A 25178-nucleotide genomic window follows, 5' to 3' on the forward strand; every position below is an offset into this window, starting at 1 on the left:
ATTTAGGTCTTTGAAAATTTAAAAGAGAAATCCTCTCAAAATGTATAAATACTAATGTGATTTTTTTATGTAACTTGATATTATAATGTTTCGCTTTTACAAGTATTATCAAGTATAATTATAGCGACCTACATTGACCTTGGGTAGTTATTTAAAGGAAACACCAGCCCAGACACCTATATATGGATAACCAGAGAGCACCAGAACAAGGAAATATGTATAAAAATAATGTTTTATTCAATATATATTCTAACAATAACACAATACAATAGTTAATTGCTTAAAATCAATATTTCAATACAGGACAAGAAAATGATAGCATATATTATGCCGGCCAATTACACTAGTACTCCCTAAATCTCACTGCTTATATGTGAAAAAGCAACTAAAGTGCAAATGTGCAGAAAAAATTTTTGTATGTAAAAAACACAATTGAGACACTCTATACTATGTATAGATCAGATAAAGTGATTCTTAGCAAAAAGTGCAAGAGTACTCAAAGTTATGTGCCAAAGAAATAGCATGCAAAAAAATGTATAGTGTTATGGCAAAAATCCGCCAATACAATACAACCTGATGTGCAAAGAAACAGGGAACGCTAGCGCATAATGTGCAAACAAGCAGGGAGAGCTATCGAGATTACAGGTTAATACCTGGTGAATGGCCGTGTCCTGATTACACGCACCCCAACGCGCGTTTCGGATTCCTTCCTTCGTCAGTTATTTAAAGGCATTGTCCAATCTTTCTTCAGCTGCACGCAACTCCTTTGCTTCCCATCTTCCTGCTTGTTGAGGGATGGTACGTTTTTGAAGATTGACAGTTCAGACTGGTGGCATGGTAGCACTTCTGGTTTTAACTTTACACTCTCTCCTTTCCTGCAAGCAGGGGCGGCTTTGCCTCTGCTATATTGTAGAATATAGATAGGCTGCATATCACTCTGTATAAAAACACGGTTCCAGGATAGGATACCACTGCATATACTTAGTGAAGAAAGAATCTGGCTCTCATCGAGTTGCAGAACAATAGTGTAAGATTTATTAGCAAAGCAGTCCAAAACAGTGACGTTTCAGTCAAAAGGACCTTCTTCAGACTGCAAAGATATAATAAACAAACAGAAAAAAAACAGAAAAGAATTACCATCTTACAAATCCGAGTATATGTTTCAGTGAAATTTACAATATACATATATTTTCAAATATACAATGAAATTTACAATGAGATTTACAGGAATATATACATATGTACTTAAAAATTAATACTCACTACCCAACTGTTCCACCACCCCAGCAGCCTGCCATTCGTTCCTAGTTTTTCTTTTCACCTTCACCCTTTGCACACATCTGGTTGATGGTGCCTAGGCCTTGGGCAATGCACGTTGACATGTCATGACATCACGACTTGCACTGTGACAGCATGGCATGATGTAACAGTGAGGGCCTAGTTACGCTGAAAGAAAAGGCAAAGAGTAAAGCAAGCCACAGAAGATGTGTGAAAAGGGTGGTGAAAAGAAGAGGAGCGGAGTGCCGGACAACAGGCTGTGGGGGCATCTGGACAAGTGAACAGTGAGCTGAGTATTATACAGTGCATCTTTTGTATTTTATGCTCTGAGGTCATTATTAGAGTTGAGTGAATTTGTTTGGAATCGGTCGCCGTATCTGAATTTGCCGTATTCGTGTCGAATGTATGTTTGATGATCGGTTCCGAACATATTCAGTAATTTTTACTCCTATTAACTTTAATGATGTTCGGCTGTGTTTGACGAATATTGTAAAAACAATATTCGCTGCCGATCATATTCGGAACCGAATCTGAACAAAATTGTTCAACTCTAGTCATTATGGACACACAGAGCATAATAAGTAAAATTCAATTTGCAGAAATGCATGTAAAATCCTCTTAGTTTGAATCTAGGAAGATTCTATCATTTTTAGTAAATTACAATGTTGCTTGTTTTACCAAACACTTTAAAATTTTACCCATTTAGGAAATTGAGGCGCTCTTTTAAAATTACACTACAGTTAAAACTGATCCACTGTGCAATACCTATTACAGGGTTTGAGGTGATGATGCAAGACACAATGACTTAAAGTAATGTATCATACACAACTCCTCGGACATGCTCGTCTGTTTCTGTGAGTCTCATAAAAGTGAATAGTGAGAGCACATGCATAGCGATTAGCCACCTATCTTTTTATGCCTGAGTACAGATTCCACCTCAAAGTAAAGTGTATGAGCCAGGCAATTCTCATTAAAGTAGTAAGAAGCAAAGGGGATCAGCATATTTTAGAGAGTAATGCCATATTCTGTGGCTAAAACTATAGATGAGCGAACCCGAACTATAAAGTTCGGGGTTCATATCGGACACCTGGTGTCCGGTGCTGAACTCCGAACACAGACTTCTCCCGGATGTCCATTTTAGTGTTCGGAGTTCTGGCAAGAGAGAGATAGAAAAAGAGAGATAGAAGGAGAGAGACTCTGCTCACTTTGGCAGCCCCCTAGCCCTTACTATGTCCATTGTGCAGCACTAAAGTTTGGGAACCCATTGAGTTCTATGGGTTCATGTTCTGGATCATGCTTGGGTATAGTTCTGGTAGCCCAACCAAACTTTGGACTAAAGTTTAGTTGAATCCAAAGAACTCGAACATCCACAGATCCAACCATCCCTAGCTGGGACATGAATGTCTAAGGTGGGAAAATCCCTTTAGTGAGCATTATTGATTCTTAATTGAAGATAAGATTCTATACATACATTCAAGTTTTTGTGGATTACACAAGATATTTTTAACATGAAAAAAATATTTTTACATGGTAGTGGATTTTGAGTGGCATTATGTTGCAGGCTGCAAGCTTAACTTCTTCATTCATTCTTACATTCCCTTATACGCATTTTATAATCTGCTCCTATTTTCAGAATTTTATAGTGTAAGCTCTTTCTGTTGAGCAATACACACTGGGTTTGAGTTCTGTATGTCCAAAATACTTCTACCTTCACTAGCTCTCATGTACTAGTATTGTTTAGTCTCAGTACTGTTTCACCTTTTACAACCCAGTAGAGGATTTCTTCTACCTTGAAATGATAAACTATGATGTTGAAGAGTGTTTGATCTCCCGGTGGAGTTTTTTTTATAGATGTTTCTGTTTTAAATACACTCAGACTGTTTTTGCATGCTTTCCTTCCTACCTATGTTTTGTGGTGACTATTTAAATGGTTCTCACAAACTTGCAATTCTTTGTTTGGCTGACAGCAATCTTTTCTGTCTCCACCATACATGTGCTCACTTTCATTGAAAATAAGCAGGTACCAAATACATCTGGCATCAGCTTATTTCTCCTGTGAGCAAAGGATTAAGCTTGGGGAAATCCAGTCAGTCCAATACCTTTTCTTCTTCAACATTTAATTAAAAGTTGGGTGGACTTCTAAGTAATATGAATGAGCTCCTTTAGAATAGCTTCATATAGCTGTAGTAGTATAACTGGTAATCTTTACACTTAAAGGGGTTGTGCCACCATAAAGAATACATTTAACTAAGAAAAAATGGTGGAACTAAATATAATAATAAATAATAATAACTAAATTATTTTGTAGTTTACAGTTATTAAAAATTATATTTCATTCCAAAAATAATGAGTTTTCACCTGCTGAAGTATTCTCCCTGGCGTTATTCCATCTTCAAGCTGTATCCGTCCTCCAAGTGGCCGAACAGCTAGCGCAGTACCTGTCATCATGAGCGATGTCCCCCAACACCCCCAATTCTTTATGGTGGGACAACCCCTTTAGTGTATCTTAAGGCCACATACACATTACATTTCAGAAATACTCCAGTCAAAATGTTTATTTCCTAATCCCTACCAAATGTGTCAGTAATGTAATGTTGGCACATTAAAAGTTTTACCAATCAGTGTTTTCACAATATCTGGCACTGCACTGGTTCTCTTCTGGCACACATGACTGTTCAACATGTTTGTTGGCACAAACAGACACTGCTTGGAACCTATGAAGTTTCAGAAAAAGACTCCACAGACTTACAATGTGAAATCTACTAAAGTCACCAAAGTCAATTGTGTATTGCCCAGAAATTTCAACACTTATTATCTTTTGAGAAAGAAACATAATTCTCAAGCTGAGAAGAAGAGAATTATTTCTAAGCAGGAGAGCTGTGCAAGTGAAACTGCTGGAGGTTTACCTGTTGTTGGTCAGTGTTCTGTACACAGTTACGAAAAGATTATATTTACCTCCAGTAGAGCGTCCAAAGGCAAATACATATTCTGCCAGAGGAATAAATTAAGATAAACACTTCCACATTTTTCAGAGATCAAGAAAAAACAAACACTCAAGGCTGTGAGTACGTATTCAATGCAGATTACTTTCAAGGACATGCAAATAGCTATACCCAAATGGCTTCCAGGATAGATAAATACAGAAGGATTTAGTCATTTAAATAGTAAAAATAGAACATTGTCATTCCAAAGTACTTCTTATCCTTCCTCGCAATGTGCAGTTCAAGTACCATGACACATTTTATTTGTCCTTGAAAAATGTTAGTTAATGGATAAAACTAGTTTCCAGAGATGACAAAAACAGTTCAGGCTGAAAGTTTACAGGTTCACAATAAAACTGCCTACTTTGTAAACTACCTATATAAAGCTAAATGTTTTAATGCTGTTTTATCCTAGGCTGACAGCTAGATCACCATGAAAAGATATTGTAACTGATTTCCTTCTTAATGATGTCACCTTTGAACCTTTGATCTATGAATTTGAATTAGAGCTGATCTGCAGTACTCTGCAGTTACTGCTACATATTAATGGAAGCTGTGCAGTTCAGCTCCATTTAGTGTTTACATTTTGATGTCACCAGAGCTAATGATAGCTGTTCGGTGGGAGTGCCAGCTGTCAGAACCACACAGATTTGATATTGATGGTATATGAAGAGCATAGGTCATCGATGTTATATGCCCGGACAGCCTTTTAAATGACATTGATCAGAACCTGTTTCTGGTCTTCTACGTTAACACATGAAATCCATTTATTTATTCCTTTAAAAATGAGGAATTTGTAAATGATGGAAGAGAAGACAAACAGATTTCATTTACTCACTTGTACTGCAAACATATGATTTCACTATTGGCATATTTTCCAAAAAAGCTAACACAACAAAATGCGAATAAAGCATTAGAAGGTCCAGTAACATTTTGCCTTAAATAAGTTGTCCACTAATTGAAATAAATGTGTAAATGTTTGAATGGCATGCTTGAAGAACATAGTAGGAGAGCAAGTAAGCGCAAAAAAGGGTCTTATAAAGCCACACTTAATATACTTAAAAACAGGATATACTAACCTGATGTAGCTGAAATCACACATTTGTATGTAATCAGCTGCTGCAGATCCACGAGTTGCAAGAACAATTGGAGAACAAGAAGGAAAAATTGGTGGAGTTTTCCGCTCTGTTGAAGGAATGAAAAAAATCCGGTGCCAAGATTCTCACTTCTTCCTCAGGAAACAACCACAAAAGAACAAGTTGGCAAAAAATACTTTTTTTTGGACAATGTATCCATATGTGGTTGCTTCCTGAGGAAGAAATGAGATATACTGTATTCGCATTGCATTGAATAAATAACTGCAATAATGTATCTCTTAGCAATGGATTTTCTTCATTTCTTCAGCACCAATTTTTCCTTCTTGTTCCCATGATTGAAGTACAGCAGCTCAGTTTTTGTAGTCTGTTTCAAATTTTGGCTATGAGGTCTGGTCTTTCCCCTTTTCACCCGATAACAACAATACATTCCTGCAATGGGTTACTCTCCTGCTAAAATAGCCCCCCAGGAAAAATATAATTTAAAATGTAGCCATCTGAGAAGGAAATGCTAGAATATAATCTGGGTAATCTTGTAAATGGCCCAGATAGACAGTGTCCCTTTAAGTATAGGTGGGCACCATATTTATTGCCTTCCATGTTCTTTCTGCTAGATCAGCAGAAGAGTGAAATATTATGTAGGACTTCATGAAGTTGCAGGTAATCGCTTCACTAACACCTTCACGAACAGAGCAGATCTCAACTAAATCTGAGACTAAGTCCTATGAGAAAGTAAGGTACTCCAATCATGGTCATGGAAATATAGGATTTGGTTTGATCAAGAGTTGGCTTGAACCTCTCAACACCAGTTATAAACATGTTGTATGCTTTGCACCTACCTTCACCCTACTGGTTCCATGTGAGCTGGTGGCAGTGGCTTGAGATTTGTTATGGTGAAGGTCACAAACAATGAAGAAGACATTATAGTGAAAACAGGATTCCATTAACTGTGGTTTTGAAAGATGAATAATCATAACAGACAGCAGGCAAAAAAATTGATATTTCTCACATCTATCATTGGCAGAGGCTTAAACTTAATGGTTACATGAGGTGGTAGGTCACATTGTTTTTCATTACAATTACTCAATGTGACAACAGAATTCTGAATCATCACATCATGTGCACTGCATTTTATGAGAATTCTCTGGTGCTAGCCCCCGAAGCGGGCAGTCATGTGACCACAAGTGTGCATTATGCATTCTTCTGGTCACATTCCAACTAGATTGGCATGGCCTTGCTCTATGCAAGTGTAATGAGTGAGGCCGGAAACAGTCTAGCCAGAATCCGGCTGTAATGCAACTGCAAGGCAGTTGCACGCAACCTCCACCAGGGGGCACAGGTAAGGGGAAACAGGTCGCACTCACTGTGTAGCACCACAGTGTAATGCGCGGAGTGCCACTAGGAGGCGGCAGAGTAGTCAGACAGGCCAGTTAGCAAAATACAGGAAGACGAAGTACCAGAGGTCACAACAATGCACGTGGTCAGAGACAAGCCAGAAATCAGAACCAGACGGGAGTGCGGGATCCAAAACGTAAGAAGACATAGTTGGGGTATGAGCCAAAGAGTCAAAGCCAGATGGGAAATGTAGTAACAGAAACGGAAAGCAGGAGGCAGGGTTCAGAATTCAAGCCAAGTCATACACTGTAGGGAGCCACCAAACACACACTAAGTCAGGGATAGGGAATGGGTCAGACACAAATACGGGTGGTCAGAGGCAGAAGGATCATTAGGGTATATGGGTCAGCTGCTCAAGCCAGAGACTGGAACTATCACTGACAAATGATACCAGAAATGGCACCATTAAATAGCCACAGAAGAGAGGCAGGAAAGGTTAACCCCACCATAACCAGGCAGGGGAAAGAAAAGCAAGAAGCAAACCCTGACCTGGATCATGACAGTGGCTAAGAGTATGCATATTGTATAGGCACCTTAGAACCCCGACAACGCACAGCGCACGTGATGTGGGGATTGTCAAGTCTACAGTGACATAGAGTGACTACAGACTTGTAGCTTTAATCATAAATTACCCTATGTCAAAAAATACAAGTTTAATTACATATAGACGCATACATTTTTTACTTTTTTTCTGTTAAAAATTATTGAATTTACCACTCTTTATTGTGCAGCAATTCCACAACATCTAAGATATATAATTCCCACAAAGCATACTGTACTGTATGAGAATCTTGCAAATCCCAATGCACACTAGTTTTTCTTAGGGTTGAGCGAAACTGGTCGACCATTTTCAGAAGTCGCCGACTTTTGGCAAAGTCGGGTCGGGTTTCATGAAACCCGACCAGACCCCTGTGTGGGGTCGGCCATGAGGTCGGCGATCTTCTGAATCTGGTATCGGGATTCCGATACCGAGTTCCGATATGTTTGCGATATCGGAAATCGGTATCAGAATCCACATTTAAGTGTAAAATAAAGAATTAAAATAAAAAATATTGATATGCTCACCTCTCCGACGCAGCCTGGACATCGCCGCTGGTAACCAGCATCTTCCGTTCCTAAAAATGGCGCTTGAAAGACCTTTCGAATGCTTCACGGCTTGTGATTGGTCGCGGCGGCCCACGTGACCGCTGAGCGACCAATCACAAGCCGGTGACGTTATTCTCAGGTCCTGTTCTGGTTCTGAGGTACATGAGAATTACGTCACGGCTTGTGATTGGTCGCTGAGCGGTCACGTGGGCCGCCGCGACCAATCACAAAGCCGTGACGTCATCGGTAGGTCCTTCACGCGTTCATTCTTAAGAAGGAAGGCTGCCGGAAAGAAGCCGAGGGTGAGTATATTCCTATTAGGTATATACTCACCCTCGTACGTGCCCTGCTTCTTTCCTCAGGTTACATTTTGAAATTCTGAATGAAATTGAATGAATAAACAGTCATTCCATTGGGAATTAATAGTTAACACATTGGATTTTAATCGAGAAATTTCTGTCTTTATTCTTCATGTGAGCTCTTAGAAGAGTGATTTTATTTTTATATTTTAATTCCAGTCATATGTACCCCACAGTACATTGATATATTGACAGTTCAAAGATCAATCCTTTTTTTTGCTTCCATTTCTGGAAATGGACAAGCATTGGTTCTCTAGCTCTTCTATAAATGTATCAAAAAGGTATATCGAGTAAAATGTTTCACAGCCCATAATAGGCCAAATCTGCAGCATTACAGATCTTTACATGGATGAACTTTTAAAAATGACTGATTGATATTGACTAGTGGTGACTGTGTCAGTATCATTAACTAGGCTTGCCAATAAAACCAGTTACTAGATTCTTCGGTGGTTTGCTATTCAATAAATTCTTGCAGCACATATTTTATAGCATGCATTTACAATAATGAATAATAAGTGAACATTTGTTTAGTGATTTAGACATATATTTCTCTTTTCTTGAATTTATTGCATTTCAACAAGCAAAGGAACACTGGAAATCAATGCTTTATCTTTTCTGCTTAGTTGTTTTCAGTGATTTTGGTTTAAAATATATTGAACAGCTCAAAACAATGTAATTGTGCATTTGACCGGTTGTACATATATACGTGACATATTTATTGAGCACAACTCTTTGCCTTCAATCAATGGTCATTTTGATGTAAATGTAATCATCCTGTGAAACACACATGACCAAAATACACAAGAATAGATAGATAGACGCTACTGTGCAGGCGCTGCCTGCACCATTTTGAGAAAGATTTTTTTTCAGATTAAATGTAAATGAGTAAATAAAACAATTTAAAGGGAATCTGTCACCTAGTTTTGGGCCTTCTGTGATGCTGTAGAAAAGCCCCAGATGTAACCTGAAAGACAAGAAAAACAATTTAGATTATACTCACCCAGGGGCGGTCTGGTGCGGTCCAGGTCCGATGGGCGTCGCAGATCCGGGTCCGGCACCTCCCATCTTCATGCGATGATGTCCTCTTCCATGTTTCTGTCACAGCTCCTGTGCAGGCGTAATTCTCTGCCCTGTTGAGGGCAGAGCAAAGTACTGCAGTGTGCAGGCTCCGGGAAAGGTCAGAGAGGCCCAGCACCTGCGCCTGCACTGACACTGTCTGTGAGTTACTCAGCACAATCCTGTTGACAAGTCCCCTTTAAGGACAGCAGTAACAGTTCAATTACATAAAAATGCTATCCCCTGACTCACAATGCAGAATATCAGTGTTTCCTATAAGATACAGATTTAGGCTTTCTCCCTTGCCTCCTGCTTGAGATTGATAAGTCTCTCTCTGCTCTTACAAGCAGTTGACTGAGATGGCAGGCTGAAGTTGCATCTTATATTATACAATGGAGATGCTTAAAGAAAAAAAAAGTGTGATTCAGCTTAACCTTAGTTAGTTCCTTGTGAATTCAAGAAGAAGCACGGGATCGGGTCTCTGCTAGATGATGGAGTAGTTGTTTGTAGAAGAAAAAAAGATCTAGCTTCAATCAATCAAAAACTTTTATTTGTGTCCATTCAAAAGCAAAATAGCTGTTATGACATATTCTGCCGGAATAAACCAGAGGAAGGGCGACAATAGAAGTCTGAATGCGTTTTGAACACAATGTGTGTTCTTAGGCTTAGTTTGAATAGAGAGTCTGCACACAGCTTCCACAGATAATCTAGATGTTTAGAGTGAGTCAGGGGAGTTATATGACACTACAGTAGTAGTGACTCCCTAGCACCTGCGCAGAAGAAGGATGAAGACACTGCCCATAGAAGGGCAAATAAGGTACAGACAATAGTGCAAGTGTAGGAGTGGGATTGTGGCACCACAACTGCTCTTCAAAGGGCAGTGTGATGTGTATGGGAGGGGGGGGGTGTGATAATGAAGACAGGAAGCAGAGATTTCTTCCTTTGCAATGCACGCTAGAGCCTTGAAGGAATCATTAACATAAAATATTAAAACTCAATTTCTCAACAAATAGCTTTGAGACAAACAAGTAAGGCTATTTTAACCATTCTATTATCTGTATGCTGTATGTAGTGTGAGGCAGTGACCAGTGTCACATGTAGGGGTTGCTGTATGTTCTCCCCAGGATGTGGACGGAGCCCTATTAGACCCGCTGGAGTGCCTTGTGGTCACAACAGGATGCCTGTGAGTCACAGGGCAAAATAAAAATAAGCATTGACGTGGTCAAGCTATTTGGCCTGGGATTGTTCAGGAAAAGCCGGTATGAGCTTTTATTTTGGAAACGGACTGCAGGAAGGAAGTGGGGCTGGTCTGTTTCCTCCAGGCCGGGTCTTACAGGTGGCCTAAGGCCACAGATTCCAGTTTAAGAGTGTATTGCAGTCACAGGCATAGCTATGATTGCAATGCAGAATAAAAAATAAGTATAGGCCTTGGACATTATACTGTAGTGTCCAAGACAGATTTAGGGAAAACCTGCTCTAACCTTTGGTATTTTGAAACAAACTGCAGGATGCAGTCGTGCAGTCCATTTCAGTCCCGATCCTGGTTTTCCACGTGGCTGAAGGCCACAGATTCTAATTTAAAATCCCTGCAGTAAAGCATTTGGGTGTGTCAGTATCAGATTGGAGTTTGCAGCAAGGAAAGCAGACTGCTCTGCAAAAGCTCAGATCTGTGTGAGAGTAAAGGTACCTTCACACTTAAGCGACGCTGCAGCGATACAGACAATGATGCTGATCACTGCAGCATCACTGTTTGGTCGCTGGAGAGCTGTCACACAGACCGCTCTCCAGCGACCAACGATGCCAAGGTCCCCGGGTAACCAGGATAAACATCGGGTTGCTAAGCGCAGGGTCGCGCTTAGTAACCCGATGTTTACCCTGGTTACCAGTGTAAAATGTAAAAAAACAAACAGTACATACTCACCTTCGCGTCCCCCGGCGTCCGCTTCCTGCACTGACTGTGAGTGCCGGTCCTAACAGCAGAGCGGTGACATCACCGCTGTGCTTTCACTTTACGGCCGGCGCTCAGTCAATGCAGGAAGTGGACGGCGGGGGACGCAAAGGTGAGTATGTACTGTTTGTTTTTTACATTTTACACTGGTAACCAGGGTAAACATCGGGTTACTAAGCGCGGCCCTGCGCTTAGTAACCCAATATTTACCCTGGTTACCATTGTAAAACATCGCTGGTATCGTTGCTTTTGCTGTCAAACACAATGATACACGGCGATCTGATGACCAAATAAAGTTCTGAACTTTAACCAATGACCAGCGATATCACAGCAGGATCCTGATCGCTGCTGCCTGTCACACTCAACGATATCGCTAGCCAGGACGCTGCAACGTCACGAATCGCTAGCGATATCATTTAGTGTGAAGGTACCTTAAGACAGAGCCCAGCAGAGCAAACTCCTGGCATCCACAGCGAACACAGCGGTGCAGTTGCCCACGGTAACTGGTCAGAGGTAGACCTACGTATTTAGGGACTGTAATCCGGACGATATGGTTCCCTGCTGCGATCCAGAGGATATCTTTACTATGTAGAGATGTGAGTTAGACAGTAATGCTGTGTTTTTGTGAGCTGGACATTTAATGCTGTGAAGTAAACACATTAAAGAGACTTTTTGTTTGAACTGTGCTGGGTCACTGCCTCATCACTGCGTAAGTGTGCTACTGCTGCAATACAGTAGTAATAGCTTAAAAGCATCCAAGAAGGTGACAGATTCCCTTTAATCCCCTGGTTCTCTGACTTCCACTGCCAATGAAAGAGTTTTTCTTACCTGACTTTTGGCTCTAGTCCTTGCTGTTATTATTTTCTGATTTCTCTCATTTTCTGCCCTCTTTTTGAATTTTGACCACTCAATTGCTTTCAAATTTTGTCACTGATGTGCCATCTTGAAATTGATCCTGCTTGGTGACCCTTCTTGATTTCTGCTTGCTCCACCAGTCAGAAGATCACTCTGTGGCACCAGCCTAGGGGCCCCATGTGCACGTCCCGATAACTGTACAGGAGTTAAAGAGTGATGGCCAGGACAAGCCCTGGGATCTGAAAAAAGGAGTGCCTTGCACTAAGCCTGTCCATGGAAGCTCTAATAATAGCTGCCAGGCTTCTATTAATCGTGCAACTGTGATACATACCGCATAGTACATACCGCATGTTACATATTTTACACTCTACACAATAAAATTATTTGATATCTATTGCAGTTTGTAAATGTGTTAATGGGATTAGTACGATGTGTAATCTCAAATATTTATATCTTTTAATGAAAGAGCAGATGTTCCATTTTTTTACACCACATCCATAGAATCCCTTTAGAGATGGCAATTTTTTTTCATACACAAACTAAAAGAAAGAATGTTCCCTAAGGAATGTCCTCTTTTAGCAACACATTTATGTCTTTATTTTTTGTTTCATAAAGTTATCATCGTGGTCAAGGATTGGTATTTGAACTTTTTTTATCTCGTTGAATAGGATAGCTTATCAATATGCAGTTAGTGTGGATCCAACACTCAGCACCCCAACCAATTAGCTGAAAACTGCTATGGCAATAGCCAAATATAAGGTCCACCACCAGCCAGTTATAATTGATAGGAAATAAAGTGCAGTACTCGGCAGCGTATATCACTTATATCTGGCAGCTGGGAGAACAGTATATAGTTGAGCGGTGGGAGAACCAGATGTTGGGCCTTCACCAATATTAGAGACAGACATCGACATTTTGCTGCAAGTTCTCCTGAAACCAGATCTATAATTCTTTATAAGCACCAAATGTCATCTTCTATCTCATTAATGGGAAAATCTGTATTCAGCAAAGACAACATTTATGCATGAATTGAGACTTTTGAGAAGGAATGATCAGTCCAGGAGGAGAAAAAAGCAGATTATTTAATATGATATATTCCAAAATGTCTTATTTTTACATAAACTATTAATTTATCAAAAATGTAATAAAAACTGATGATTACTCTTTAATGCATAGCGCGCCTTTTGGTAAGTCTGGATCTATGTATACGACTGACTGTTATCTCAGGATGCCTGCTAGTTTATTTCAGATACAACCAGAAATAATGAAAGCGTAGACTCTGCATCAGTATAAGAAAATATAATAGAAATTGTTGGAAAGAATTTGTACTAAAATCTTGGAATAAATAGAAATTTGAGCCCTGAATATTACTTAACAAAAAGACATTATTCTTCATCACAGTACTATTATGCAAAAGTGTTTAACATTCAGCAGCTACATTGTAGCGACACAGGTATGGCAGATTTGATTTTATGCTTTACTTTGGAACATTTAATGTGTCATTGTGATAAAATATTTTTCTCCAGTAGCTGTACGCTCTTGGTCATAATTTGCTTGCTTGTAGCGGCACCATTTAAAAAGGCAGGTAGAGAGCGGAGTCTATTTAATTATAGAATGACAGTCTACGCTAAGTATGTGATTTGCAGTGTTAGGCATCTATGTGTGTTTATTATATCTAATGATCAGGATATATTGTACTTCATTCTACACTAATGAAAAGTCAGTATTTCTTTGGAGAATTAGCCAGCAGGTTAGACGCTCCTGGATGCACACTTAGAAGCATGATGCTTGTATTAGTGCCAAATCAACATAAGCTACTCTCTCAATTTGTATGTGTTTGGGAATATTGTGGGTTATTGTTGTGCAGTCGGCCTGAAATTGTGCATAAGAAATGGATGCAGAATTAATCCTAATGAGTATAAAATCAAACCCCGGTTTGTAGTCGTACAATAGTGCTGATGTCTTTACCAGAAGCAATCACAGGATAAGATATTGAAATTGCATATATAACTTTCAGGTAAAATATGTTTATATAAAATCAGTATGGGTTTAGATACAGGAGTTGCATTATTGTGGGAGTATTAGAGTTAGTATCAATGGGATTTCCCTCTTTAGGTGAACTACATAGTTTCCACAAGGGTGAGGACAAACCCAAGGGTTATCCAAAGGAGGTTAAAGATGTGGGAAAAATAGATAAAATGTATGATTATTATTATAGCGAGAAAATCCTTATTGTTAGATCAGTGGCATATATAGAAATTCTGGGGCCCCATAGCAAAAGTAGCAAAAGTATTAAATTGGCCCCCTTTTACACTCCCATACCCACAAAAAAATATTTGGCAGAGTAAGTGGGGTCATACCTTCCAAATTTTAAAATCATGAAGAGGGACACATATTAGTATTTACACCCACTACTAATACCTCTCCATTACTAACCTCGGGGCTTGATGTCACCTTAAAATACAAAGGTGACATCAAACCCCCAGCTTTCACCCCACTTGCCACCGCTACAGGGCAAGTGGGAAGAGCAAGGCTAAGTGCCAGAACTGGCACACCTTAGAGATGCACTTTTTCTGGGGGGGCTGAGAGCTGATGTTTTTAGCCTGGTGGGGCCAGTATCCATGGTCCCTTCTTAGGCTATTAATATCAGCCCACAGTTGTCTGTATAGCCTTTGTTTTGAAGAATATTTCTTTTGGAAACGATGTATAAATGACATTAAAAATTTCTCTATGTAAAAGCTCATGTTAAAATCACATTGCAATCAGATAGCAATCGCACTGCATTCGGATGTAAATCGGATGCTAGGTGTGAAAAATCAGATTGTACTCCCATTAAAAATGCATGACACTTGCATTACACTCGTCCGACTTTGCAGTAACAAAATTGGACCTATTTTAAAATTGCTAATCTGACTCCAGCCTAACACAAAACTTTGATTTAAACAATAGGCCAATTATTGATGATCACTTTCCTTTAAAAAGAGCTATTTCATGTGTACATAGTACCTAAGGTAAACTTTGGCTGTCATGATTTTTAAAAATAAAATCATATGATATATTTAACAAATTATCCCCAAATTATGTTTTTCTGTGAACTTCAAATAATCAACATTTGTATGGTAAATAGTGGTGCTAAAAGGCTCCACAGTGATTACAACTCAACAGCGATCTGTCAATCTACAATAATTTTCCCACATTGTCTCCCATTATTTAGACTATTTTGTCTCTTGGAATCTATCGTATTAGTCATTAATAAAGACAAAGAAAAGAAAGAGATTAAAATGTTATTATGTACTATGTACTCTCTATATATTATATTTATATATATATATATATATATATATATATATATATATATACGTATATATATATATATATATATATATATATATATATATATATAAATATATTCATACATACAGCATACTGTTTTAACTTTTATCTTTTCTAGATCAGCCTTGTAACAGAAGAATGTAACATGTATTTTGCGTTTTTATGTATTTCTCAGGCCGCCTCCTATAAGTGAATCTGCCCCAATTGGCACTACAGTTACGGTGGTAATGGCTGCAGCCTTAAATCAGACTATTGTGTACTCTATTGTCTCAGGGAATGATCAAGGTAAGATCACTTTTATTGTTTGACATATATTTTTTTAATTGCTATGATTTGGAGAACAGTTAGTTCCTATGAAAAGGTTGTTTGTATTTTTTGGGGTTGGGGATTATACCAATAATTATAATATAGACCCAATACAGAATTTTGTTGCGCTGTGCCATGTCCTTGAATGATATTTTTAAAGGAAAGCCATCAATAAAAAAAAGATCTATTGCTTAAATCAGGTTTTTGTTTTAAATGTTTTTTTTTCAATTTTTGACAGTTATAGGCTTTTTTCATAAAACAATCTATATTAAAAATAAAAAAGAGAAATGCTACAACTTTCCAACTGACCTCTACATATAATCTTAATAGAACATAATCTTATCAGTACAGTACTGTTATCTCCTTTCAGTAATGATATGTCTTCACTAAATACAGATTTCACCCTAGAATAGTGATGAGCGAATAGTATTGTTGCTCGGGTCTCCCAGAGCACGCTCGGGTGATCTCCAAGTATTTGTTAGTGCTCGGAGATTTAGTTTTTGTCACCTCAGCTTTATGATTTACGGCAGCTGGACAGCCTGTGTACATGTGGGAATTCCCTAACAAACAGGCATTCCTTACATGTATTCATCCTGTCTAGCAGCTGTAAATCATGCAGATAATAATCATGCTATTCGCTCATCGCTACCCTAGAATTCAGAATTTTGAAAATGGCAGAGAAGGAAGGAGATTTCTCTGGTAAGATATATTACAACATGTCTTATTTTCATGTGTAATATTGATTTATGGAATAAAGTTTAAAAAAATGGTTACACATTATGTGTTTTTTAAATTCCAGTTCATATGTGCTTACCTTTTGTTAATGTAGTGCATTTTGCACTACACAACAATTTGAATGATCCCGGCAGCATGAAATGGATACTTTATATTAACCTTGTAAGTAGGTCATAAAAACAAACAAAGGTATGAACTGGGATATAAACTGGTGTGCATACAGCATGTAAGCGCACATTCACACTGGTCACTGAACAGAAAAAAAACAAAGAAACATAATGATTAAATACCCTACAGTAAATAAATAGCATAGTACATGAAAATAATATATGCTATTTAATAAGCATGTTTTTGATTAACAAAAAAATGTGAAAGCCATCCCACCACTTCACTTCACGGTGACCATACCTGGGACAGTCCTAACTCTAATATTAAAAACCTTGTAATAAGGCCATAAGAAAATGAAGATGTGTCATGGTCACTGTATAATGGAGGGCAAACCCATGTGAAAACTTTGACTGATGTAGAATGATTGTGACTCTATAAAGCAAAGTCCATCAATCCAATTAATTTTTTTTAAATAACCATTTGCATTATCAGTAGGATAGAATTTCCTAGCTAGCACTTGTATCCCTGGTGCTTTATTATTTGTTTTGTTGGCATTTCGATTGCCTAGTATTAACCTTGGAGTCATAATGAACTTCAGTTTAGAAATATATTTCCCAGCATATATAAAATATTAATCCCTCAGAATATGTTTGTTATGGTGTGCAACCTGAGTGAATGATGAATGCTATGTGCTCTCAGGAAGCATTGTCACTGTTTAATGGAAACAATCCCATGAGATGAGCCGGGAAAGGGAGGAGGGAAAAATGCAAAGAATAAGAGATAAAAAGGAAAATGTACAACTGGGAAAAGTCATTCACATATAAAATAAAGTGAGCGGGTTTGCAAATACACACCAGAAATGATTAATGTTACCATCTTCTTTCTGGAAGTGTTGTGACATTTAATTGAATAGAAATCCCAGTGAACCAGGGTTCATTCAACACTGAAAGGTTTATTATTTGTATTGTTTTGCATAGAAAAAAAAGCTTGAAATGACTCTACTTGTGCAGATCTGTGTCACCAGGCAATTAGCCTTGTAATCTTCAAAGGCATTTTAGCATCTAGTTAAATAGAATTTCTGTCACTGAACTACACCGGGTTTTCTAATTGACTAATAGATAATATGAGCATAGCAATGTGCAAGTGATTCTTCCCCAAAGTTCTAGATGCAATTCATTATTCCAAACACAAAGAATAACATTTTTTAGATTAGTTTGGAAAGTAAAACGGTTTTCCCAGGAACAACGTTCAATAGCTCTTGGAATAATAATAAGTTCCACAATTGAATTTGTTTAAAAAAAATGTCCCTGTGCTGAGATAATCTTATAAATGTGTCCCTGCTGTGTACTGTGTAATAGCCGTGTCTGATCATACAGGAACATGGTCTGATCATACCACAGCTCCTGGGCAAGGGAGGAAACAAAAGACAGAATACAGACATTATAGCAGGGGATAGCAAATAATTATTTCTTTGAGGTAAAAGATTGCTTAAAAACAGGCAGTGAAATGTTTTGCCTCACAAAAAGAATCAGTCGTGATCCCCAGCTGTCCTGTCTGTATACTCACTTTTGCTTCCCCCTCTTCCAGGAGCTGTGATATGATCAGACCATGTCCCTGTACGGTAAGACACGGCCATTACACAGTACACAGCAGGGACACATAATAATAATAATAATAATAATTTTATTTATATAGCGCCAACATATTCCGCAGCGCTTTACAACTTATAGAGGGGACTTATACAGACAACAGACATTACAGCATAACAGAAATCACAGTTCAAAACAGATACCAGGAGGAATGAGGGCCCTGCTGCTCGCAAGCTTACAATCTATGAGGAAAAGGGGAGACACAAGAGGTGGATGGTAACAATTGCTTTAGTTATTTGGACCAGCCATAGTGTAAGGCTCGGGTGTTCATGTAAAGCTGCATGAACCAGTTAACTGCCTAAGTATGTAACAGTACAGACACAGAGGCTATTAACTGCATAAAGTGTATGAGAACATGATGGAGGAACGTGATTATGTTGTTGTTTTTTATTAATAGGCCACACAGGGATAATTAGGTTAATGCGTTGAGGCGGTAGGCCAATCTGAACAAATGAGTTTTTAGTGCACGCTTAAAACTGTGGGGATTGGGGATTAATTGTATTAACCTAGGTAGTGCATTCCAAAGAATCGGCGCCGCACGTGTAAAGTCTTGGAGACGGGAGTGGGAGGTTCTGATTATTGAGGATGCTAACCTGAGGTCATTAGCAGAGCGGAGGGCTCGGGTAGGTTGGTAGACTGAGACCAGAGAGGAGATGTAGGGTGGTGCTGAGCCATGGAGTGCTTTGTGGATGAGGGTAGTAGTTTTGTACTGGATTCTGGAGTGGATGGGTAGCCAGTGTAATGACTGGCACAAGGTAGAGGCATCGGTGTAACGGTTGGCGAGGAATATGATCCTGGCAGCAGCATTCAGGACAGATTGGAGTGGGGAGAGTCTGGTAAAAGGTAGGCCAATTAGTAGAGAGTTACAATAGTCCAGACGAGAATGAATAAGTGAGACAGTAAGAGTTTTTGCAGAGTCGAAAGTAAGAAAAGGGCGAATTCTGGAAATGTTTTTGAGATGCAGATAAGAAGAGCGAGCCAGTGATCGGATGTGGGGGGTGAATGAAAGCTCGGAATCAAGGATGACTCCAAGGCAGCGGGCATGTTGCTTTGGAGTAATGGTGGAACCGCACACAGAGATGGCAACATGTATAAGATTATCTCAGCACAGGAACATTTTCTATTAAACACATCCAATTGTGGAAATTATTATAATTCCTAGATCTATTGTTTAAAATTAACTTTAAAATTAACTTTGTTTGTGGGAAAAACCCTTTAAAGCTCCCACCTATGCGTAGTATTTAATATAGGTCATCTGCATTTAATTTATTTAATTAATTATCCATGTTGTATATTAATATCATAAAACATTAAAAAGATTATTTCTCAGTATATTGTAGATCCAGCTTATGGACCATCATGGTCTGTCTCGCTGCAGGTTTTTCCTGCATTTGGTTCTGATCCAACATAGAATCTGAGGACATGACTTTTGGATTTTGGACTGACCAATAACCTTAACTACAGTAAACCTAGACATTGGAATAAATACACAAAACACATTATTTGCTCTGTCAAAATGGCCTCAGCTTTAGTTAAAACACAGGATTAAAACAATTACAGTAGGAGTCAGGTGAAGTGCCAGTACATTGGGATTCAAAAATACTGTGATATCCCCAGCTGTCTAACATACAGCACCAAGACAGACAGCCATGAAGGGGCGGCACACACTGGCTTGCCATTCACGCAGAGCCAGAAAGCTTTCAGGATGCCAACGACCCTGCTGGGCTTAACTACCATGCAAGCTCCGGATTGACATTACCAATATGACATCTTTCAGACTGTCCATCAAAGCTGGGTCTGTTCGCCACCTGATGCTTTGCATTGTCTGTTAGTTAAAATTAGTCCACATAAACTTGTCTGCAGCTTCCACCTGACTTTTAAACCACAAAGATTTGATGATTTAAAAATTCCAAGCCACACATGACACTTTTTAGCCTACTTTGTTATCATAATTTAAATACCTTTTTCAAATCAGTAAAGTTATGTAGATGTCCCTGTACATCTGCAAAGTCCAACCTCCAGCATCCAGCTGTTACAGCATAGTGGATGGGATTTCAAGAAATCCCATGCCAGCGATGTGTGCACCAATGCCGTTGGCTCACCCACAGAGATGGACATGTGACGCGTCTTTCCAGACCGCAGCATATCAATTTATGTAGCCAAGATGCTCTATCTCCGCTGCGAAAATTACCCATAGACTTTCATTAGATGCAGTAAAACCGCATTATCTTCCTAGTCCCATGCGCATTAAATGTGGGAATGCAGCTTACTACACATATGTACTAATTTAAATAAAGGGGAGTCTTGTGACACAGCCGGAAGTACATGGCACAGGAAGTGGAGGAAAGCACAGAGAGAGGTCTACTCATTTTTAATAAAGAAATAATAATTTTAAAAAAATAGTGTGGGGCCCCCCTATATATGTTAACCAGCCAGAGTAAAGCGGACCACTGGGACTGGTATTTAAGGCTGGTAAGGATCCAATATCCATGAACCTTACCAGCCTGATAACACCAGGCCGCAGCAGTCTGCTTACCTTGGATGGTTAGCAAAAATAGTGGGATCCCCTCCCCAAAAAATAGTGTGGGGACCCCCTATTTTTGTTAAGCAGCCAAGGGAAAAGCAGACAGCTGCATCCTGGTATTCTTAGGCTGGCGAGGGCCATGGATTTTGACCTTCACGAACCTAAAAATAGCAGCCCACAGCTGCCCCACAAATGGCACCTCCAAAGACGTGCCAATTGTGACACTTTACCCAGTTCTTCCCACTTGCCCCGTAGAGGTGGGGTAATATTTGTGGGGTTGATGTGACATTTGTATTGTCCGGTGACATCAAGAACACAGATTAGTAATTGAGAAGAGTCTATAACACACATATACATTACTAAATCTATAGTTATATGGTAAATAAACACACAGCCAGAATAAAGTCTTTTAATTGAAATAATGACACAGACTCCTTTAATATTCTTAATTACACCATACTTACTGCATCGCCTAATTCCACCCAAGCCCTCAATCTCCTGTAAGAGAATTGAAATGAAAAAGGAACAATATCTTTACCTGTCTGCCAAGAAGATGTACATACTATCCCCATGACGACCCCAGCTCTGCTACACATGGATGCCTTTGGCTGATCGGTGGAAATATGCCACCATTCAGCCTGACATCTAGACACTGTGGGGCTGGAAGCTGATGACCGGAGATAACCCCGTTCCCGGTGGTCACATGCACAGCAGTTCTCGCGGTCAGCTAATCGATCGCTAGAACTGCAGTGTACGTGAACTTTCGGCTGAAACAAGGTACGCTATTATGTAAATTATTACACATGCATAGTAAGCTGCATTCCCATACTTAAAAAGCATGTGACTAAGAAGATAATGAGGTTTTACTGCATTTAATGATAGTGAATGGGTTCAGTGAATGGGTACAACGTACTGTAAATAGACATGCTGCAGTCTGGAAAGACGAGCTGCATGTCTGTTTACGCAGAGATGCCGCGGGCGTCTCTGAATGCATAGTGGGCATGGGATTTCTTGAAATCCCATCCACTATGCTGTAACATCTGGCCGCTGTCGGTTTGAGGCTGCGGATGTACGCAGCTTCCAATCCGCAGCATTTGCTGACAATGGGAACATACCCTGAGAGAGTCAGGAGAGTTAACTGTCTGCCAAACAAATGTTTGGCTGATAGCTATCTCAGGTGTATGACAAGCTTTAGAGTACTTGCCGAAAACAAAGAAAAAATCATTAATTTGTGCTTATATATTTTCAGCTAATGAACTGAAAACCCTTAATTTGAAAAAATAAATACTTTACAAATTAGATGTTTGTAATTTGTGATTAAGATCATTTGTAAGATAAGATAAGCATTAATCATTTGGTTACTTGATTTCTTTAATATTTTCCACGTATGATATTCTAAATTTATTTTTTAAATAAACTTCTTTAAACCTTTCCCCTCAATGCAGGTGTATTTGCCATTGATAACAGCACAGGGGTTATCTATGTCATAAAGCCGCTGGACTATGAAAATACTACAAGCTATGAACTCAGAATTCAAGCCGATTCTATGCAAGTGGCAAGATTTAATCTACGAGCAGCCTCTAAAAGTAAGTTACAGTTCATTTACTGTGAAAGTGATGTTTCTCTTCATGAATTTCAGAACATTTTTTAAGAAACAGACATTCTCATCTCACCGAGGACAGTATGCCCTGACTTGTATGTGAATATATCCCATTTTGTTTTTACGCTTCGGACAAATAAATTTTCAAAGTACAGGAAAAGACTCCTATATATTTTTTTCCATTGTTGCAGATATAAAGTTTCAGTTAACTTATTGTAGTCTATGAATATATCCTCTCCATCTTATTTATTTCTCCATCTGCAACCGCTCCTGTCATGATCTCTGCAGGCAGAGATCATAGCAAGCCTATAGAGGGACAAGCTCTCGGAAGATGGAACTATACTGACCATGAACTAAGCCTGCCGCGCAACTAGAAATAGCCAGGTAGCATTTCCTATTTATTGCTAGATGCCCAGCTCTGGCCTAAGACCTAAATAGCTAGCAGAGGGAAATATAAGACCTGGCTCACCTCTAGAGAAATATTCCAAAGAAGACAATAGCCCCCCACATATAATGACGGTGAGTTCAGATGAAACAACAAACGCAGCAGGAAAATAGTCTTAGCAAATTTGAGGTCCGCTTACTAGATAGCAGAAGACAGATAGTATACTTTCATGGTCAGCAGAAAAACACTAACAAAACACCATCCAGAGATTACCTTAAACTCTGGCATTAACTCATAACGCCAGAGTAGCAATCCCTGATCAACGAGAGCTTTCCAGACACAGTAACAAAACTTCAGCTGTGAACTGGAACAAATAGGCAAAACGAAACATGGACAAAAGTCCAACTTATCTAGTAGTTGTCAGAAGCAGGAACAAGCACTGAGAGGCATCAGATAACATTGTTGACCGGCAAGAAACCACCAGAGAAATGAGCTTAAATAGCGACACCCACTACTGATGGAACCAGGTGAAACAGGAAAGAGGATGACAAGTCCAATTCCACAAGCGGCCACCGGGGGAGCCCAGAATCCAAATTCACAACAGTACCCCCCCCTCAAGGAGGGGGCACCGAACCCTCACCAGATCCACCAGGGCGACCAGGATGAGCCCTATGGAAGGCACGAACAAGATCAGAAGCATGAACATCAGATGCATTGACCCAAGAATTATCCTCCTGGCCGTAACCCTTCCAGTTGACCAGATACTGGAGTCTCCGTCTGGAAACACGAGAGTCCAAAATTTTCTCCACAACGTACTCCAACTCACCCTCAACCAACACCGGAGCAGGAGGCTCAACTGAAGGTACAACAGGTACCTCATACCTGCGCAATAACGACCGATGAAAAACGTTATGAATGGAAAAGGACGCAGGGAGGTCCAAACGGAAAGAAACAGGATTAAGAATCTCCAATATTCTATAAGGGCCGATGAACCGAGGTTTAAACTTAGGAGAAGAGACCCTCATAGGGACAAAACGAGAAGACAACCACACCAAATCTCCAACACAAAGCCGAGAACCAACACGACGATGACGGTTGGCAAAACGCTGAGTCTTCTCCTGGGACAACTTCAAATTGTCCATAACCTGCCCCCAGATGTGATGCAATCTCTCCACCACCGCATCCACTCCAGGACAATCCGAGGATTCCACCTGACCGGAGGAAAATCGAGGGTGAAACCCCGAATTACAGAAAAACGGGGACACCAAGGTGGAAGAGCTGGCCCGATTATTGAGGGCGAACTCTGCCAATGGCAAAAAAGCAACCCAATCATCCTGATCAGCAGAGACAAAACACCTCAGATATGTCTCCAGGGTCTGATTAGTCCGCTCGGTCTGGCCATTAGTCTGAGGGTGAAAAGCAGATGAAAAAGACAAATCTATGCCCATCCTAGCACAGAATGCCCGCCAAAATCTAGACACAAATTGGGTACCTCTGTCAGAAACAATATTCTCAGGAATACCGTGCAATCGGACAACATTCTGAAAAAACAGAGGAACCAACTCAGAAGAAGAAGGCAACTTGGGCAGAGGAACCAAATGGACCATCTTAGAGAAACGGTCACAGACCACCCAGATGACAGACATCTTCTGGGAAACAGGCAGATCTGAAATAAAATCCATCGAGATGTGTGTCCAAGGCCTCTTAGGAATAGGCAAGGGCAACAGCAGTCCGCTAGCCCGAGAACTACAAGACTTGGCCCGAGCACAAATGTCACATGACTGCACAAAGACTCGCACATCTCGTGACAGGGAAGGCCACCAGAAGGATCTTGCCACCAAATCCCTGGTACCAAAAATTCCGGGATGACCTGCCAATGCAGAAGAATGTACCTCAGAGATGACTCTACTGGTCCAATCATCCGGAACAAACAGTCTATCAGGCGGACAACGATCCGGTCTATCCGCCTGAAACTCCTGCAAGGACCGCCGCAGATCAGGAGAAACGGCCGACAAAATTACTCCCTCCCTAAGGATACCTGTGGGTTCAGCATTACCAGGAGAGTCCGGGTCAAAACTCCTAGAAAGGGCATCTGCCTTAACATTCTTAGAACCCGGTAGGTATGACACCACAAAATTAAAGCGAGAAAAAAATAAAGACCAGCGCGCCTGTCTAGGATTCAGGCGCCTGGCAGTCTCAAGATAAATCAAATTTTTGTGGTCAGTCAATACCACCACCTGATGCTTAGCCCCCTCTAGCCAATGGCGCCACTCCTCAAACGCCCACTTCATGGCCAAAAGCTCCCTATTCCCAACATCATAATTCCGCTCTGCGGGCGAAAATTTGCGAGAAAAGAAGACACAAGGCCTAATGACGGAGCAGTCGGAACCTTTCTGCGACAACACTGCCCCAGCTCCGATCTCCGAAGCGTCAACCTCAACCTGAAAAGGCAGATTCACATCAGGCTGACGTAACACAGGGGCAGA

At 39.9% G+C, this 25178-nt stretch overlaps 1 protein-coding gene across 2 annotated transcripts in view; it reads left to right on the forward strand.

Moving 5' to 3' along the window:
• Positions 1-25178, forward strand: part of PCDH15 (protocadherin related 15) — a 2374726-nt gene that overhangs the window by 1914900 nt on the left and 434648 nt on the right. For both annotated transcript variants that reach the window (XM_077258870.1, XM_077258871.1), the window contains 2 exons: positions 15561-15670; positions 22153-22293. In XM_077258870.1, the coding sequence (XP_077114985.1) occupies positions 15561-15670; positions 22153-22293 (251 nt within the window). The remainder of the gene's footprint in view (positions 1-15560; positions 15671-22152; positions 22294-25178) is intronic.

The sequence above is a fragment of the Ranitomeya variabilis genome, chromosome 4 (assembly GCF_051348905.1).
Source record: "Ranitomeya variabilis isolate aRanVar5 chromosome 4, aRanVar5.hap1, whole genome shotgun sequence".
Lineage (NCBI taxonomy): Eukaryota > Metazoa > Chordata > Amphibia > Anura > Dendrobatidae > Ranitomeya > Ranitomeya variabilis.